This window comes from Oncorhynchus keta, unplaced genomic scaffold (assembly GCF_023373465.1).
Source record: "Oncorhynchus keta strain PuntledgeMale-10-30-2019 unplaced genomic scaffold, Oket_V2 Un_contig_1556_pilon_pilon, whole genome shotgun sequence".
NCBI lineage: Eukaryota > Metazoa > Chordata > Actinopteri > Salmoniformes > Salmonidae > Oncorhynchus > Oncorhynchus keta.
The window spans coordinates 196,732-214,073 of NW_026279390.1; the positions used below are offsets into that span (position 1 = coordinate 196,732).

General features: G+C 42.3%; 2 protein-coding genes and 1 long non-coding RNA gene across 8 annotated transcripts; all 3 read right to left on the minus strand.

Moving 5' to 3' along the window:
• Positions 1 to 752: 752 nt before the first annotated feature.
• gra (granulito) lies at positions 753 to 6,290 on the minus strand. Of its 2 annotated transcripts, none has more exons than XM_052502402.1 (7): positions 6,052 to 6,290; positions 4,323 to 4,402; positions 3,872 to 3,924; positions 3,674 to 3,758; positions 3,349 to 3,455; positions 3,085 to 3,137; positions 753 to 2,834 (listed from the first exon to the last, which is right to left on the minus strand). In XM_052502402.1, exons 2-7 carry the CDS (start codon positions 4,399 to 4,401, stop codon positions 2,825 to 2,827), a joined length of 387 nt encoding a protein of 128 aa, XP_052358362.1. In that variant the 5' UTR covers position 4,402; positions 6,052 to 6,290; the 3' UTR covers positions 753 to 2,824. The 2 variants fall into 2 exon arrangements, with proteins under 2 accessions (XP_052358362.1, XP_052358361.1); XM_052502401.1 differs by lacking the exon at positions 6,052 to 6,290 and adding an exon at positions 5,259 to 5,588.
• Positions 6,291 to 7,133: 843 nt separating this feature from the next.
• rbm12bb (RNA binding motif protein 12Bb) lies at positions 7,134 to 12,911 on the minus strand. Of its 3 annotated transcripts, XM_052502399.1 has the most exons (3): positions 12,763 to 12,911; positions 10,562 to 10,845; positions 7,134 to 9,578 (listed from the first exon to the last, which is right to left on the minus strand). In XM_052502399.1, exon 3 carries the CDS (start codon positions 9,550 to 9,552, stop codon positions 7,576 to 7,578), a length of 1,977 nt encoding a protein of 658 aa, XP_052358359.1. In that variant the 5' UTR covers positions 9,553 to 9,578; positions 10,562 to 10,845; positions 12,763 to 12,911; the 3' UTR covers positions 7,134 to 7,575. The 3 variants fall into 3 exon arrangements, with proteins under 3 accessions (XP_052358359.1, XP_035615680.1, XP_052358358.1); XM_035759787.2 differs by lacking the exon at positions 10,562 to 10,845; XM_052502398.1 differs by having other exon boundaries at positions 7,134 to 10,845.
• Positions 12,912 to 14,116: 1,205 nt separating this feature from the next.
• Positions 14,117 to 15,716, minus strand: LOC118373608 (uncharacterized). Of its 3 annotated transcripts, none has more exons than XR_008101699.1 (4): positions 15,578 to 15,716; positions 14,943 to 15,030; positions 14,645 to 14,714; positions 14,117 to 14,509 (listed from the first exon to the last, which is right to left on the minus strand). It is a non-coding gene; the product is annotated as an uncharacterized LOC118373608 (long non-coding RNA). The 3 variants fall into 3 exon arrangements; XR_008101700.1 differs by having other exon boundaries at positions 14,943 to 15,027; positions 15,578 to 15,700; XR_008101698.1 differs by having other exon boundaries at positions 14,943 to 15,108; positions 15,578 to 15,699.
• Between the last annotated feature and the right edge of the window lie 1,626 nt (positions 15,717 to 17,342).

Below are 17,342 nucleotides of genomic sequence, written 5' to 3' on the forward strand. Positions count from 1 at the left end.
GACTTTGTGGCTGTGGCAACTCGTGATGACCCTGCCATTGACTGTATATGAAGGTGTCACTAGTGAGTACGTTTACATGCGCATTTATAATTCGATTATACGGATTATGGCAGTTGGCCGAGTACGGCAATAGTCAAGTAAACACTTTAATCTGTTTATTTTAATCGTCGTAAATTCAAAATAGAAGCATACGGAGTATCTGATCTGCGCATGTGCTAGCACCGCCTCTTATGCGCGAGTGACTCTGGAATTATGCAATTTACAAAGTATGCAATTTACAAATAGTTCACATACAAACTTTATGTCCCAACTCTGAATCAAATAGACTTGGCAAAAATAACATGATTTCGGTGGTAGAACGTTTATTGGCAATTTTTGGAATTTATTGAAGTCCCATCAGGTAGCCTGATTTCAGATGCGTCCATGCAAACATGATTAGGAAAATCGTTCTTGCAGAACATGTAAACGTTTTAAAACGAACTATTATATTAATCTGACTGGACTCACTGTAGACGTAACTCATGAACATCAAAACGCCAGAACGGGAGATGTTACACAGGATCTAGAATGGTTATTGTCTCTGGTTTCTCGTTTGCGCAGTGTGACTAAAATGGCTGTTTTAGTCTTACATGTAAACTAGATTACATGGCGAGGTTTCATTTTTACATATGTTGATAATGCAAGGTTCGAATTTGAGGTATAGTCAGCATTTGAGCTGCTTCTGGTGTAAAATGACACTTCACAAGACAACATTTGTCATACAATTTGTTTTATTTTTAATAAGAGCACAGAAATGTACAGGGCTATTAGGGCAGATCCCAGATCAGCTCATACGTCTTGGAGGAATGAGAGGATGTGCACCATAGTACACAAAATTAAATAGGCTATCTTCACAATGTGCAACTTGAAAGTCAAAATCAATGTGGGGAGGGGCACCTACTGCATATCTGAAAATAGATGGTTACACTTTGGCAGTCCCTTTACATTAGCATAGGAAAGTCCTCTCAGCCTTGTATCAACAAAAAGCCAACATCTTGGAGTGAAGCCCGCCATCATGACGAAGCCTTGATAGGCAAATAGCTTATAACAAAATAAGGATAAATAAAATAAATACACTTCAAAAATAAACAGGCACTCAATTTTCCCATTCCACACTAGAACCACAACAGTCTCCGAACACAAGTTGCATAATAAACTACCGCTTATGTACACAGGCAAGTCAAGGCGGCGGGTTTCACTAACTCTGTGCTAATTTAGACAGCCGTTATTCACATTCAACTACTATAGAATAAACTGAGAAAAAGTACAGTAGGGGAGAGATGCACCATTTGACGTGACTAGAGGACTGACCCTCAGAGAAGTGGGGGAGAGATGTACTATTTGATGTGACTACAGGACTGACCCTCAGAGAAGTGGGGTAGAGATGTACTATTTGATGTGACTACAGGACTGACCCTCAGAGAAGTGGGGGAGAGATGTACTATTTGATGTGACTACAGGACTGACCCTCAGAGAAGTGGGGTAGAGATGTACTATTTGATGTGACTACAGGACTGACCCTCAGAGAAGTGGGGTAGAGATGTACTATTTGATGTGACTACAGGACTGACCCTCAGAGAAGTGGGGTAGAGATGTACTATTTGATGTGACTACAGGACTAACCCTCAGAGAAGTGGGGTAGAGATGTACTATTTGATGTGACTACAGGACTAACCCTCAGAGAAGTGGGGGAGAGATGTACTATTTGATGTGACTACAGGACTGACCCTCAGAGAAGTGGGGGAGAGATGTACTATTTGATGTGACTACAGGACTGACCCTCAGAGAAGTGGGGTAGAGATGTACTATTTGATGTGACTACAGGACTGACCCTCAGAGAAGTGGGGTAGAGATGTACTATTTGATGTGACTACAGGACTGACCCTCAGAGAAGTGGGGTAGAGATGTACTATTTGATGTGACTACAGGACTGACCCTCAGAGAAGTGGGGTAGAGATGTATTATTTGATGTGACTACAGGACTGACCCTCAGAGAAGTGGGGTAGAGATGTATTATTTGATGTGACTACAGGACTGACCCTCAGAGAAGTGGGGGAGAGATGTACTATTTGATGTGACTACAGGACTGACCCTCAGAAGGATAGTGTTCAAAGGCAGGCTTAGAAGCCGAATCATTTCAAGCAACAGTTTTCAATGGGGGAATACAGACAAGTTATGCAGCAGGCCTATACATCAACATTCAACTAGTTGATATAAGTCAATAATCAATCTTCAGTGACAATATCAAACCTAAAACACCCATACTCCAAAATATGAAAAAGTGAAAGGGTTAAATGAATGTAGTGTTGGTCTTGGAGGTCGTTGTAAGGTTACTCAGAGTCAATGGTCTCCACTGAGGCGTTATTAGCATTATGCCATATGTAAACATCACACAGTGCAAGGGGCATTTGTTAGCATCAAGGCACATCATTCAACCACGCATTATTATTTTAGACTGAAACATACAATTTAAAACATGTAGGCTACGGTACATTTTCAGGTTTGTGTCCACCAAAGGAACCAACATTTGTCAAAGGAACTAAAAAAAAAAGATATACCTCTCATGGTCATGGCTGTTTATGATCTGAACCCTATCGACCCTGGTCAAGAGTAGTGCACTAAATAGGACATAGGGTGCTATTTGGGACGCATTACATGCCTGTTGTGTTCTGGGCTCAACTGGGATTTGTTGTTGTTGGTATATCACTCAATGGCAGAGCAAGTTGTAGTGGTGTGTGGTTTGAAAAGCAGCAGCAGCAACCAGACTTCCTGGCTCCATGTTAGCCTAGGCAAGCCTAAACGAGAAAATATTCACACAAACATGTTGGATTAATAAAACATGAATTATTTCTACAATTGTGTTAAAATAGATATTGCACAAAAAAAAAGAAGCTTTATTGACTTCTACAGAAACTGTGGTAAAGGAAAACACTTTGGTCCGATTTAACAGAATCTCTAAAATCTTCACCTAATAACTGTAGATATTCTTTACAAATGTATCTTCGCACCAGGCAAGTTCATTGACACGCTTGTATTTTTACTTACATGTCATTGTTTTCATCAAACCTCTTCTCCAACCATGGCACACCAGGTTCTCTCTGTGGAAATGAATGAACATTCAATATCAGGAATGTGCAATAAGCCACGTTAAGCTATGGCACTGAGAACAGGTTAAAGGTAAACATACTGTGCAGGTTGGCAAGTGATACGAAAGTTACATCAAAAGGAGAGGCTTCTGAATTTACTCCGATTCAATAAAGGAACTACTAAACAAGCCATAATTGAGTACGAGTCGAATGACGAGTTTACCGCCTTTTCCAAAACAACAGGATGTTCTGGTAAGAAGTCCGGTTTTCTTTTGGCAATGGGGGAACTGGCCAGTTGAATCAGGAAGTCTCTAGTGTAAGATATCCTCACTAGGAGAGAGAATCACTTGAATCAGTCAACATCCATACACGATAACATGTGGATTGTGTCCCAAATGGCACCCTATTCCATATATAGTGCACTTCCTTTGAGCCTTGGTCAACAGTAGTGCATTATAGGGAATAGAGTGTCATTTGGGACACAACTATGGACTAAAGTAATTCAAACATTTTCAACTCACACTTCTATAGATTGATAGATAGCTTACCTTTAGTTGGGGTGGAGTCTTTTTGTGGTGTCTGAGTATGGAGATGGAGGATTTCAAAAAACTGTTCCACTCCAATACTGTTCATCTTTCCACAGGATAAAAACATGGTCAATGCAAGAAATAGATTCATCTTATAGACTGCCTACTTATCCGAGCAAGTAATTGTCTGTTCTCTGGGTAAAACTATGCATCACTCACTGTTTTTTCTCCAGCTTGTCCACACGCAGATGGCTCATTTCTAAAGCAGGAATCTGTATTAAAGAGAAAGTGGGACACTGGCTGCAGTTGGATTCTCTACCCTTCTCTTTGAAGTGTGCACTCACTCACTCACTTCCCCTCATCGACTAAAAAGGAATTGACTTGAGTAAGAAATATCGTAGAAACTGACAACCTTCGCCTACACCAATCCTATGCTTTTAAATATAACAGGGAGGGAGCAAGAACACACTTTGGGTAGAAGGGTGTGTAAGGAATCGGATCTTGAATACTGCCTGTTAGCCGACACATTCATTCATTTTTGTTCTTAGTCCATGACTGTTTGTGAGGATCACACTTCATAAAATTGGGCCAAGGATGACTTAAAAAGTAGCAAGACGTGTAGGTTGACAGTTGAACATGAGAGAGAGTGAACTAGTCCAGTTAAGTTTACCCTGGTCAGTACTGCAGCGCCGCAGTGGTCTGGCTGGCTGCAGGTGCTTCTGTAAGATCCGCCTCCTTGACACCTCCATCCTGTAACAGCAGAGTGTTATGAAGCCGTCTAACTTAGGATGGATGTCATGGTCAAGTCTATTTAAAGTTAGTCTGGTCCCAGATCTGTTTGTGCTCTTGCCTGCTCGGATTGTCAAGCTACAATGAGAGACAATTGTATGATTCTGTCGGCACAGATTGTCACTCAAGCTAATTCAATGTGCTGCGTGTCACCCACCACATTTGATAAAAACATGACCTCAGGTCTTTCATCAGCACTGCAAAAGCTCAAGCGTTGACTTGAATTGATTTGCTCCCATAAAAAGGTGATATATACGTTTATTATTCTAGGAAGTTTGATGTTTTGACCGGGGCTAGTTACATAAGATGTGAATGTTGTCTTTAATAAACTAGCAACAGATAATTTGACAGACGAGTTAAACTATCCTAAAAACTCTCCCAGTCAGCTGATTTGCTAATTCCAAAAAGCCTAGCTAGCACTGGCAACCCCCTTAGAAATCCAACCGATAACGTTAGAAAAACGAGCTATGCTTTATCAACTTTGATTTATGGTTTTTAATCAATTGAACTTGGCTAAGTTAGTTGTTAAGTTGTGACAAGTCATTTCGCGTGAAATAGCTACTAAATGGATGCAGTATCTCGGTGAAAACTTTCAGCGCTAGCATTCCCATCATCACTAGGCGGCTGGCTGAGTAGCCATGGCTGCCACCTAACGTCAGCTCGCTAAGTTCTCGTTGGACATTTGTTTTTTTTCCCCCGAATAATGCTGACCCTAATTTATTTATCATGGCAACAAAACAAAAACAACGTTTCTCAAGTTCTGTTCACTATGAAAACCCTTAGCAGGCTACCATTATTGTGTCTAGGTCATATTTACCTGACCCTGTCTGTTCGGCGACACAGGAGTGCCCTTCCCTTCCGAGAGACGCCACACTGATGAGGTGCCGTTTCTGCTCTGGTCACAAAGGTTCAACACCAGACGCGCAGCAAAGTAACGTTTCGAACGAAATACACGAGAGCGGAGACGAACGGGGTTACGGACGCAATCTTTCCCTAATTGAAATCCGTGCAGAACAAATTCTTAGAATATCATACTGATATCAAACGGCGTTTTCCTGCTTTATCGTCCCAAGTATCGGTATGTTCACCGTTACAATACTCGTTTGATAAAATAACTTGAAAAAGTTATGCTGCACATTTTCAAAGGCAAATCTGTCTGTTCAGTTATCTGGCCTTATTGCTTAAATATACATTTGTGTTACAGAAATAGGATAATTGACAATTATTTCAATAAATGTAATTGGCGTGTCAGTATGTAGTAGTTCATGTTTATGCCACAAGAGCGCTCTGGTACAACGCCCTGGGCCGTTAGACTGGAAAGAAGAAATGTACCTTTCGATTAATTTTATGTGTGTATATATATATTGTATATATATATAAAATGGTCACATATACCGGATAGCTGCAGTGCCTTGCTCAAGGGCACATCGACACCTTGTCAAAATCTAATTTTTATTTGTGACATGCGCCGAATACAACAGGTGTAGACTTTATCGTGAAATGCTTACTTAGGAACCCTTTCCCAACAATGCAGTTAAAAAGTAAAGGGGGATTAGCACAAAAAGTAAATAGTAAGACAAAATAATCAGGCTATATACAAGAAGCCTTACCAGGTCAATGTGCAGGGGTACGAGGTAGTTGAGGTAATTTGTACATGTAGGTAGGGGTAAAAGAGACGAGGTAATCAGGATAACGTAACAGCAGCATGTGAGAAAGTGTTCGTATGAGTTTCTCAGTTGCCTTATGGTTTGGTGGTAGAAGCTGTTAAGGAGCCTTTTGGTTTCCGACCTGGCGCAGCTTTTTTCCCTTTTTCTCATTTAACTAGGCAAGTCGGTTAAGAACAAATTCTTATTTACAATGACAACCGACACCAGCCCTACCCAGACGATGCTGGGCCAATTGTGTGCTGCCCTATGGGACTCCAATCACGGCTGGGTGTGATACAGCCCGGATTCGAACCAGGGTGCCTGTAGTGACGCCTCAGGCACTGAGATATTGTGCCTTAGATCGCTGCACCACTCAGGAGGCCCGAGCTTGCTGTATGGTAGCAGAATGAACAGTCTATGACTTGGGTGGGTGGAGTTCTTGACCATTCTTAGGGCTCTTCTCCAAGGTATTCGAACCAGTGACCTTTTGATTACTGGCCCAAAGCTCTAACCGCTAGGCTACCGGCCACCCAGTTATTACTTCAAGGTTTAAAGGGGAAAACCGTAATTTCTGTGAGAATAGTGAACAACATTCTATCCTTTGGTCACCGTAGTCCAACTCTTGGTTACTTCTGGAAATTGGGTAGCTGGAATTAATGTAGGTGCAATTCAGATTCTCAGTAAAGCGTGAAAGTCTCCTGCATTCTAAACTCGGGCTTTATTCTCACTGCCCCTGACAAACTAAATATATGCATCTGCAACAGAATAAAATAAAAAGGGAGTGAATGCAGACAGTTACGCCCTTTGCGTGTGTTAAATCCTGCATAACTTGCCGTATGATTTGGGGAATACCTAACGTATATAGATACTTAACAATTTGAGTGTTAGTGTGTGTCCCCCAGCTAAAGTAAAATAACATTGCATTCATGGTCATTCTGATTCCAAAGACCACCAGATTGACCACAGGGGGGAAAAAGGACCATGGGCAATGCAGTATTTATCATACAACACAATATCTTAGACAATCTTGGAAGACGACAACAGGAGAACATTATGAATTTTAATCAAAGAATTTCCACTAAGTTTAAATGGACAACTTTTACACTACAGAATGCAATAAACATTTAAACAAATAGTAGCAAAATTAAGTTCTACCTTCACCCAGCTGTTAAAGAAAATAACATTTCAGGCAAATTTCACTAAAAAGAAAAAGCTTCAGAAACAGGCTACATGGCAAGCAAGCGATGGGCAAAATACAAATAAATCATTTTGTTATTCTTTAAGGGGGATAAAACTATGGACAAAAGGTTTGTCCGTTACATTGAGTAGAAGGCTATATACACATACACACACACAGTATTTTTAAATTCTACAATTGTTCAGTCGCCATTGTTGGAATCCATCAAACTAACCAAATACTGTGAGTTGTTCTTCCTAAAACATCACATTTTAAAGCCCAAAAAGGTTCTTTCCTGTTCTATACGGATTTCACACAAAAACTAGTTTTACTTTTCTGCTGCCTATTGGTCTTCCACTCAATTCCTCAACTGCCGATAATGCCTCCAAGCGAGATCCAAAAACAACCGTTGCTGAGCCTTTGGGAATCCCTTTGTTGTCATACTGCAATGAGACCGATCCAGGAATTACACGATATCCATAGCAAAAGTCATAGATTGCGTCAATTCTGATAGTCAAAGGCAGATTAACCAGTTTCAGGCATGTTGGACCATCAAACTGCTGCGGTGCAGAAGGTCCATAGCCTCCATGTCTATGAGCAGAGCCATTGCCCTGGTTGTCAAGCAGAACAGGGCTTTCCATCATTTGAGAATCGAGACCCAGACTGCTGCCTCCATGAATATGAACCTGCAGGTCGTTCATAGGAAGATGGCCTATATCAGGGTTGACCCTGTAATCAGTGTACTGATGGGACATCGCCTCACTGTTCCTGGCCAGGTACCTCTCTGAGCTTCTCTCTATCTTTTGCGCTTTCACTGCAGGTTCACCAACACCAAATTCACGCATCTGAGCCAGAGAAATGCATTTCAGGATGAGATTTGTTCCAAGAAACCCTTGCCCATTCAGAGACTGTGCTCTCATAGCCTCCTCCTCAGTCTGAAAGATCACCAAAGCCTCTCCAAGCCCATTGCCCTTATGGTCAAGCAGCAAAACAACAGCCTCCTCTGAGATTCTGAAGCCTAGGAAGAAGTCCACAATCTCAACTTTGCGCACGTCGAAAGGCAGGTTTCGCACATACAGGCAAATCTTCTCAGATTCATACACATCCTTCTCGGTCTCTCTTGGAGGCCTTTCCTGAGATCGGCTGCAAGACCTTTCAGAGGGTGGTGTACCCTCCATTGTATTTCCCCCAGATTCTAGCATGGTGAGCATTTTCTCTTTCGAGATAGGAGAGATGTACAAACATCGTTTGAGAAATTTCTTCTTGTGAAGAGTCAAGGCAGCACCGTAGTCCCTCAGGTTGTTGAACAGCACAAATGCGGACCTTGTCTCTGACCCATACTTGTCAAGAAGGTGAAGGATCTGATCATACTTGAGGTCTGCATGAATGAAGATCTCCTTTATGTCCCTCTTCTCCACTAAGTAGGGAAGGTTTTCCACCAAGACACAGAACTCATCATTGGAAGGAGAAGGGGACTTAGACCTGTAGGCCACTGGTGAGAAAGACCTAGCACGGTATGGAGACCTCTCAGTGGGAGCTGAGGAAGACCCTCTTCTAAACGTACCACTGCTGTTCCATGCCAACATCTGTTCCCTACCAACATCTGCCTTAAAATACTGCTCTTCCGAGCATGCATCGAGTTCCACAAACCTAGTTCCAATGTAATGCCGATTTCTTTTCAGACCCTCTCTAGCATCCCGTCTGGATTTGAACTTGACAATTCCTTTCACATTTGGTTGGCCGCTGTCATTTCTCATTATAATAACGTCCTCCACCTCTAATCCGCTAAAGAATTCTTTCACGTCGTCTTCTTTCGTAGTAAAAGGCATGCCTTGCATAAGCAAATACAAGTAATCTTGACTGCTTAGCTGTGGAGGCTTTCGGGCCTGACTACGTACATTACTGTAAGACCCTGATCTACTGCCCATCTCTACAAGCTCTTTTCTTCCAGGTTCCTCATTCCTGCCTTCTCTTTCCGGTCTTCTGAAACCTTCCTTATACGGCCTCTTTTTGGTCACCTCGGGTTTTATACTTTGCTTGAGAACGGCCTGCATTTCTGACTTGCTGCTCAGCCGTAAGTGAACCGGATAACCTTTGATGGATCCCTCCGAACGGGTCATCGCCCGCCTCGCGTCTTCATCGGAAGCAAAGATTATGAAAGCCTCCTCACGCTCCCCACCAATAATGTGCACCCCACCATCTGGGATTTTGAGGCCAGTGAAGAAATTGCGAACGTCCTCAGAACCTGCAGTGGTTCTGAGCCCCTGTAAATGGATGACCACCACCATTCCGACAACAGCACAAACAGCACCACCTGTAGACAGAGGGGTACATAATAGCATTATTGCAGAACAGTCGTGTCCAGCTCACCAATGCTCTCCAGACCATTCCACTATAACATCACCAAAACAGGTGACACCTTGAGAATGAAAACAGCAACTGAAAACGTTCTGAAAGGACTACGCTGTACACAAATCTCCCAATACGACACTTACGCCACTACAAAAATGGAAACACCATAAAAAATATATATACAGGCAACAACGGTAGGTCGGAGATTCTAACATCTGAAAGATTAGTATGTCATCTCCAGGAGTGACAAAGTTCAACCATTAAACTGGATGTCCCTTTCACAGAGTGTTCCATCTCAAATCAGCTGTGCATACATTAAATGCATCAGGTATGAACCTTCACCATAGTATAATGGCAGGCTTTCAATCTACAATTCCAGGCTTCACTTTATTCAATAAAGTGTTAAAAGGTTCACAAGTTTCATGCAATATTCTCCTTCATTAAGTCACATATACACTACATGACCAAGAGTATGTTGACGCCTGCTCGTCGAACATGTCATTCCAAAACCACAGGCATTATGGAGTTGGTCCCCCCCTTTGCTGCTATAATAGCCTCCACTCTTCTGGGAAGGATTTCCACGAGATGTTGGAACATTTCTGCGGGGACTTCCTTGCATTCAACCACAAGAGCATTGGTGAGGTCGGGCAATTAGGACTGCCTTGCAGTCTGCGTTCCAATTAATCCCAAAGGTGTTTCAACGGTGTTGAGTTCAGGGCTCTGTGCAGACCAGTCAAGTTCTTCCACACGACAAACCATTTCTGTATGGGCCTCACTTTATGCACGGGGTCATTGTCATGCTGAAACAGGAAAGGGCCCTCCCCAAATTGTTTCCACAAAGTTGGAAACACAGAATCATCTAGAATGAAATTGTATGCTAGTGTTAAGATTTCCCTTCACTGGAACCAAGGGGCCTAGCCCGAACCATGAAAAACAACCACAGACCATTATTCCTCCTCCCCAAAACGTTACAGTTGGCACTATGCAATGAGGCAGGTAGGGTTCTCCTGGCATCCGCCAAACCCAGATTTGTCCGTCGGACTGCCAGATGGTGAAGGGTGATTCATCACGCCAGAGAACGCATTTCCACTGCTCCAAGTCCAATGGCGGTGAGCTTTACACCACTCCAGCCGACACTTGGCATTGCACATGGTGATCTTAGGTTCGTGTGCGGCTGCTTGGCCATGGCTGTGTGCTCGATTTTATACACCTGTCTGCAACGGGTGTGGCTGAAATGACAAAATCCACTAATTTGAAGGTGTGTCCACATACACTATATATACAAAAGTATTTATTCTCTGCGTCGCTGGCATGAAATTGTGTATTTGCCAGAAACTCTCCAAACTATATGAGAAACAGGCATATATTTCAGACCATCAGAATATCCAGATCACAAAAAAAAACATTTCTGTAGATACTGAATATCTAGCAATAACCCATCAATCATTAGGCCTACATCTCGACATACCATACACACCATAATTGATAAATAGGGGAATGAGATTAGCCATGGACATAGTTACGCGCTTTTCGGACAGCAGAATATCGCCTAAGCGGCTAGTGTCTCCGGCAGCTGTTCCAAAGACTGTGACCATAGCAACGAAATAAACATAATCGACGTACGAACGAAGAAACGCTATAATGCCATAAGCATTCATAAAAAAAATATATTTACACGCAACAGAAATGATAAATCCAAAAAATGTATTAGGGAGAAAAAAAATGTATTGTTAAACATGACTCTAAACTGACAAGTGTTTGCCAGTGGGCAAGTTAGCTGATCCTGCTGTTGGACGTCAGTGTGGATGTATCGCCACGCAGGCCACATGTTCTACTGTGATTGGTCAACAACGGCACCCCTAGAAAATAAGAGCAGAATCCTATTTTCTCTGGCTGAGCGGCTTCCGTGTGCAATGAGAACCACCGACCGTTCCGCCTGGATAGAATTGTGCCACCCCGTGATTTCTGTCCGTGCCTTTAATCCTTTTCTTTGATATGTATCAGTCCATAGAGAGTCAGATATGGGCTTTTCCAATACAGCAGTGTTGTTACTCCAGTCCATACACCCTGGTGTATTACTAATAAGGAAAGTGTTTCCATCACTACGCTAAGGACTTGGAACAGTTACTTTGTGAAGTGTGTTAACCATGTTCTGAAAAAAAAAAGTATCTTTCCCAGGTCTGGCCTGAGTAAGTTCACGGCCCAAGACCTTTCGATTTTGAGGGGCCAGGCCTCAGAGGTGGAAAAGTCCAAACACCAGGGTAAAGTCTACTGGAAATGCACCATAGGCATAAGAGTAATAGCTGGCATACTTGAGCATGATTGGTCGTTCTGCTGCACAAATCAAAAAGAAGCAGCCCACACCCTACTGTGACGGCTACTAGTCAAAACGTCATGCCACAAAATACATTTCATGTAGAGCACACACGCGCCATTGGTCAATTTAACGCCAACATACACTGACACCTTTAAAAATATATAATTTGTATAAACTAGATAGATTACTTTTTATGGCGAGCGAGATAAAAAAAATCTCCAGTCGCACACCGTGATTCAGGGTTTCATAATAATCGTCCATGAACATAATTGGAGGGGGCGACATTTCAGTTAAATGCCGAGAAGAGAAGAAAACCATCACAAAGCAACCAGTGCGAAACGCACTCATCTGGCTAGAACACGTCAGGATACGTGAAACTAGTTAGAAAAACCAAAAGCTATGCCATCACTTGAGGAAGTTAGCACACTGTTCCTAGGCAGTCTTTGAAAATAAGAATTTGCTCTTATTAACTGATTTGTCTAGTTAAATAAAAAGGTCAAACAAAAAAATAAACAGCCCACCAAAGCACGGTTCCTAACGTTAGCTAGCTAGCCACTGTGTATGCTAGCCGGTTAGTTGACAGTTGAACAGCCACATTGTCAGCGTTTTAGTTACCTAAGAAAATGCACAAGCAAAATACACCATACAACATTAAAAACTGAATTAGTATTCAAAAAAATAGTCGCAATCTAACGTTAGCTAGCTACATATCAGCTAGCGTAGCTAACAACGCTAGCTAGCAGGGCCTAGTAGCCTGGCTACTCGTAAAATAACGCTACGCTAGTATGATAATTTCATCCCAAGAGTCACACCGAAGAGAGAAACTTACACAGGCAGCGAGAGAAAAGGTTATTTCTTAGAAAATGTGACAAAAAAAATCAAAAGGATGGCGGGAAATAATATATTTTTGCCCTTCTTGAGGATAAAACACGTTTGGAAATACGGAAGCGGAGAAGTTAGAAGATCTCGCAATGTCAGTGTTGCCGAATCCTCAGTAGGGAACGTGGCTATTGGCTGTCCTAAAAGTCGATAAATGACGTCATCGCTTAATTTGTATAATTGACAATGTGCATGTATGTAATTGTGATGTACGCTGTAGGAGAGAGGAATAACGTCGTGGGAGAGGTAAAAAGGTGAGTAAAAAACACCCTAAATATGTTTAGAATTACAAATGAACGTTCTTCTGTCCATTCTTGGTTTATTTTACGTCACAATTCCAACCCTCCTCCTTTATCCGGGTTTGGGACCTTCAAAAGTGACCCAAAATAGACACTCTGGCAGAGTTACTTAGTTTTCTTCCTAGGTTTTGGCCTTTCTAGGGAGTTTTTCCTAGCCACCGTGCTTTTACACCTGCATTGTTTGCTGTTTGGGGTTTTAGGCTGGGTTTCTGTACAGCACTTTGAGATATCAGCTGATGTACGAAGGGCTATATAAATAAATTTGATTTGATTTTCTATTTTATTTTTTTAGTTTACTTTTCTAAATTTGGTTTGGTTTTTAACCTTATGGTCCACTTAGGAGCCTACAACAAGTCACAGTAAAACAGGAACATTTTTAACCATAACATAAAAATAAAAAAATTGTTTACAATCTTAACAATCTAAATGGACCAAAAAGAGACAATAGAAAAAAACTGTCAATGGCAATGTGAGAAAATTATGTTAACTAGTCTGCCCTAATTTATGTTAAAAAATATATATATATTTATATAAACCAGGGCGGGATAAGCCAGCGGTGGCTTCCCACATGCGCGATTCATTTCCAGTCTGGACACGAAGCGGTGAACAGCTTCTGTTCTGACTGCAGCTGGGAGGGACTGCTGTGTGAGGACTGGGCCACTTGTGAGTGCTTTGGGACGGGGTTGGGGCCCACAGCAGCACCTGCTGCTCGTTGATAAGAGTATGAACGATAAGTGCTTTCACGTCAGAGTCTCAAAGTCTCCAATAACATCAGAAAAAGTCGCTAGGTTTCTCGCTAGTCACTTTTTTGAAAATGTGTCGCTAGGGAGGGGGGGGTTGGCAACACTGTCTCGCATGTCATTTCTTCTTCTTCTTCTTTGGCATCATGGCGTTCACACATTTTGTTTGTGCATGCCGCCAACTACTTTGTGGTTGTGTGTGTTAAATCACGTTACATTTTGTGATAAAAATATATATAGTACCAGTCCAAAGTTTGGACACACCTTCTCATTCAAGGGGTTTTCTTTATTTTTCTACATTGTAGAATAATAGGGAAGACATCACAACTATGTAATAACACATATGGAATCATGTAGTAACCAATCAAATTGTATTTTATATTCTTCAAAGGAGCCACCCTTTGCCTTGATGACAGCTTTGCAAACTCTTGACATTCTATATATATATTTGACATTCTCTCAACCAGCTTGACATTCTCTCAACCAGCTATCCCACATACGCTTTTTCTTCACTCTGCATTCCAACTCATCCCAAACCATCTCAATACGGTTGAGGTCGGGTGATTGTGTAGGCCAGGTCATCTGATGCAGCACTCAATCACTCTCCTTCTTGGTCAAATAGCCCTTACACAGCCTGGAGGTGTGTTGGGTCATTGTCCTGTTGAAAAACAAATGATAGTCCCACTAAGTGCAAATTAGATGGTATGGCGTATCGCTGCAGAATGCTGTGGTAGCCATGCTGGTTACGTGTGCCTTGAATTCTAAATAAATTGCAGGTAAAGGGCACACAGACATAATCAGTTCCAAGGGCTCCACACCTCAACTCAGGCCACTGGAGAAACCACCAACATCAGCAATTTACACTGAGGGACAATTGAATTGACATGTATTTAATACAAGGCATTAGTAACAAAATGCTATGGTCAGCAGAGTAGAACGTATTGCCCTTCTATCACAATGTGGTCATAGTCCTTGGTTTGCATCCCAAATGGAACCCTATTCCGTACATAGCCCTTTGTCAAAAGTAGTGCACTATATAGAGAATAGGGTGCCATTTGGGATAGACCTAGTGTCTGACTATGGGTACCTACCTGACTGTGGTGAGGCTGTGGACAGGCAGCAGTAGTCCAGCCATGCGTGAGGTGATGTGTGTAGTCATCACAGAGAGGGATTCTGCTGCTGGTGGAACAACAGAGAGAGAGAGAGGATGATGTGCTCATGAGCGCCCTCTGTAGGGCCTGGGCTCAGGGTCAGGGCCTGGTCATTATGAAACAGGAGCACATTGTCAGCAGACCTGAAGGCAGGTGAGGACCAGGGCCCATATTCATAAAACTTCTCAGAGTGCTGATCTAGGATCAGTTTAGCCTTTTATATCATAGTCACTATTCTATCCTATGTATTCTAGATATACTAAATATTCTATCCACATACTGTCCTTAATGTCTTTACAGCTAGATATTACTGAAGTGCTGGGAGCTAGGAACACGAGCATTTACCTACACCCGCAATAACATCTACTAAATATGTGTATGTGACCAATAAAATATAATTTGATGTTGAATCAGATTATTATGGACAGGGAGGACCTGATCCTAGATCAGCAGTCCTACTAAAGCTTTTTGAATACATGCCCAGGTCTGACTCAAAACTAGACATTTGGTATTCCTTCTGTGTTTAGTATTATTGGGCAACGAAGGCTACTTTTGACTCGAAGACAAACACATACCTTTGCAGTGAGGCTAAACTCAGCAGTGTGTTGTAGTGTTGAACGGGATTCTCTGCACTTTGGTGCGGCGCCACTGATACAGTCAAAATGTCACGGATCTCCTCACACAGCTTGGAACTGAGCCCTGGAACAATGACAGCACAAACAGTCAGCAAACTCATCATCGCCAATTATGTTATGCTGCCTAGATGACTAGACGTTTCCTATCAGCATAAAGGACATTTCTCTGAAGATCGAGACTACACACCATCAGGGCCAGTTTCCCAGACCCAGATAATACGTTCAGTCCTGGACTACAAAGCTATTTCAATGGAGATTCTCCATTGACTGTGTTGTTTAGTCCAGGACTAGGCTTAATCTGTGTCTGGGAAACTGGCCCTTATTACTGGTCACTGACCTCTATTCTTTCCAAATTATGCTAGAGCCCATGTCTGCATCTCAAATTACATTTTTTCCCCCTATAAAGTGCACTACTTTTGAGTAGAGCCCCATATCCCTATGGGCACTGGTCAACAGTAGGGCACTACATAGAGAACAGGGTGCCATTTGGGACTGGTCCCATGCTTACCCACCAGATCCTGTGTCCCCCACTCAGGCTGTGAAGTAGCACCCCTCCAATGTCGTAATCTATTCTCTCCACCTCCATCGTCTGCTGGAGTAAACTATTACTCTCCTCGCCCCAATGTTCATTGTAACCTTGTGGGTTTAAATAGCGTATCATAACAACTCAAGACCATTCTGTAAAAGGTATCCAGGGCTCTACAAGCGAATTGCCCTTAAATTGATTTGTGCGAACCGGAAAAATGATTTACGAGCACAGTGTGCGAGTAAAGATTACAATCTACCGTAATCTATTTTTTTTTTTACCCCACAAGCGCCAACCACAGTAGTGTTTTCAGTGCTGACGCAGTCCAGTCAGAGTGAGAGAAAGGTGAACAACACTGGGGGGGAAAGTATTGGTATAGGCTGTAATTAACGTGCAGACTTCGCTAAAAATGAAGCACATTACATTTCATTTTAAGCGAATAAGAGACGAGGAGAAATGGTAATCAGGCGAGGCGGATTCGCAAGGTTCAACTAATGAAGCCTCTTCACAAGGTTTACATGAGGCGGTTAGCGAAGCTACGGTGACTCCGGCTGTCACTTCAACGTCCACTGTAGCCGGCGGAGGGAGAACATATAGATTCAACGCGAATTGGCTCAAAATGTCACCATGGCTAGAGTTAGAAAACAATGTAATGTTCTGCAAATATTGTTGAAGGCTGAAACAGGCGGGCAACTCGTCCTTCGTGTCAGGAAAAAGAGCTATAGCGCAGCGAAACATAACATCTGTCTGCGGCATATCCAGTGCAGAGATCTGAACATGTTGAGACAGGAGACGTCATAAAGCACGGTGTCAGCAGCCTTGAGGAGGCAAGTGTTTCTGTCTGAGGAGGAGAAAAATGAGAATATAAGATAAGAAAATAAGATAAACATAAAACATACTAAATTGCGAAAGAACCTTTAGTCAAATTTGGTCGGACAACAGACTTGGGAACACTCCATGCCATTGGTCAATTGTTTATCTTTATAGGCGTTATTTTGGTGTAAAGTTTAATCATTATTCGTAATGGAGATATAATTTATTTTGTAATAAATACTTTTGTTATTTTTTTTGTCCATTCCAGGTGTTTTGGATGCCACCAAGGCTGCATTTCGTGCTGTTTGCCCAGAGGAAGATGGAGGGTCATGGATGAAGAAGTGGGTCTCCTTCGGGGCAGATGGT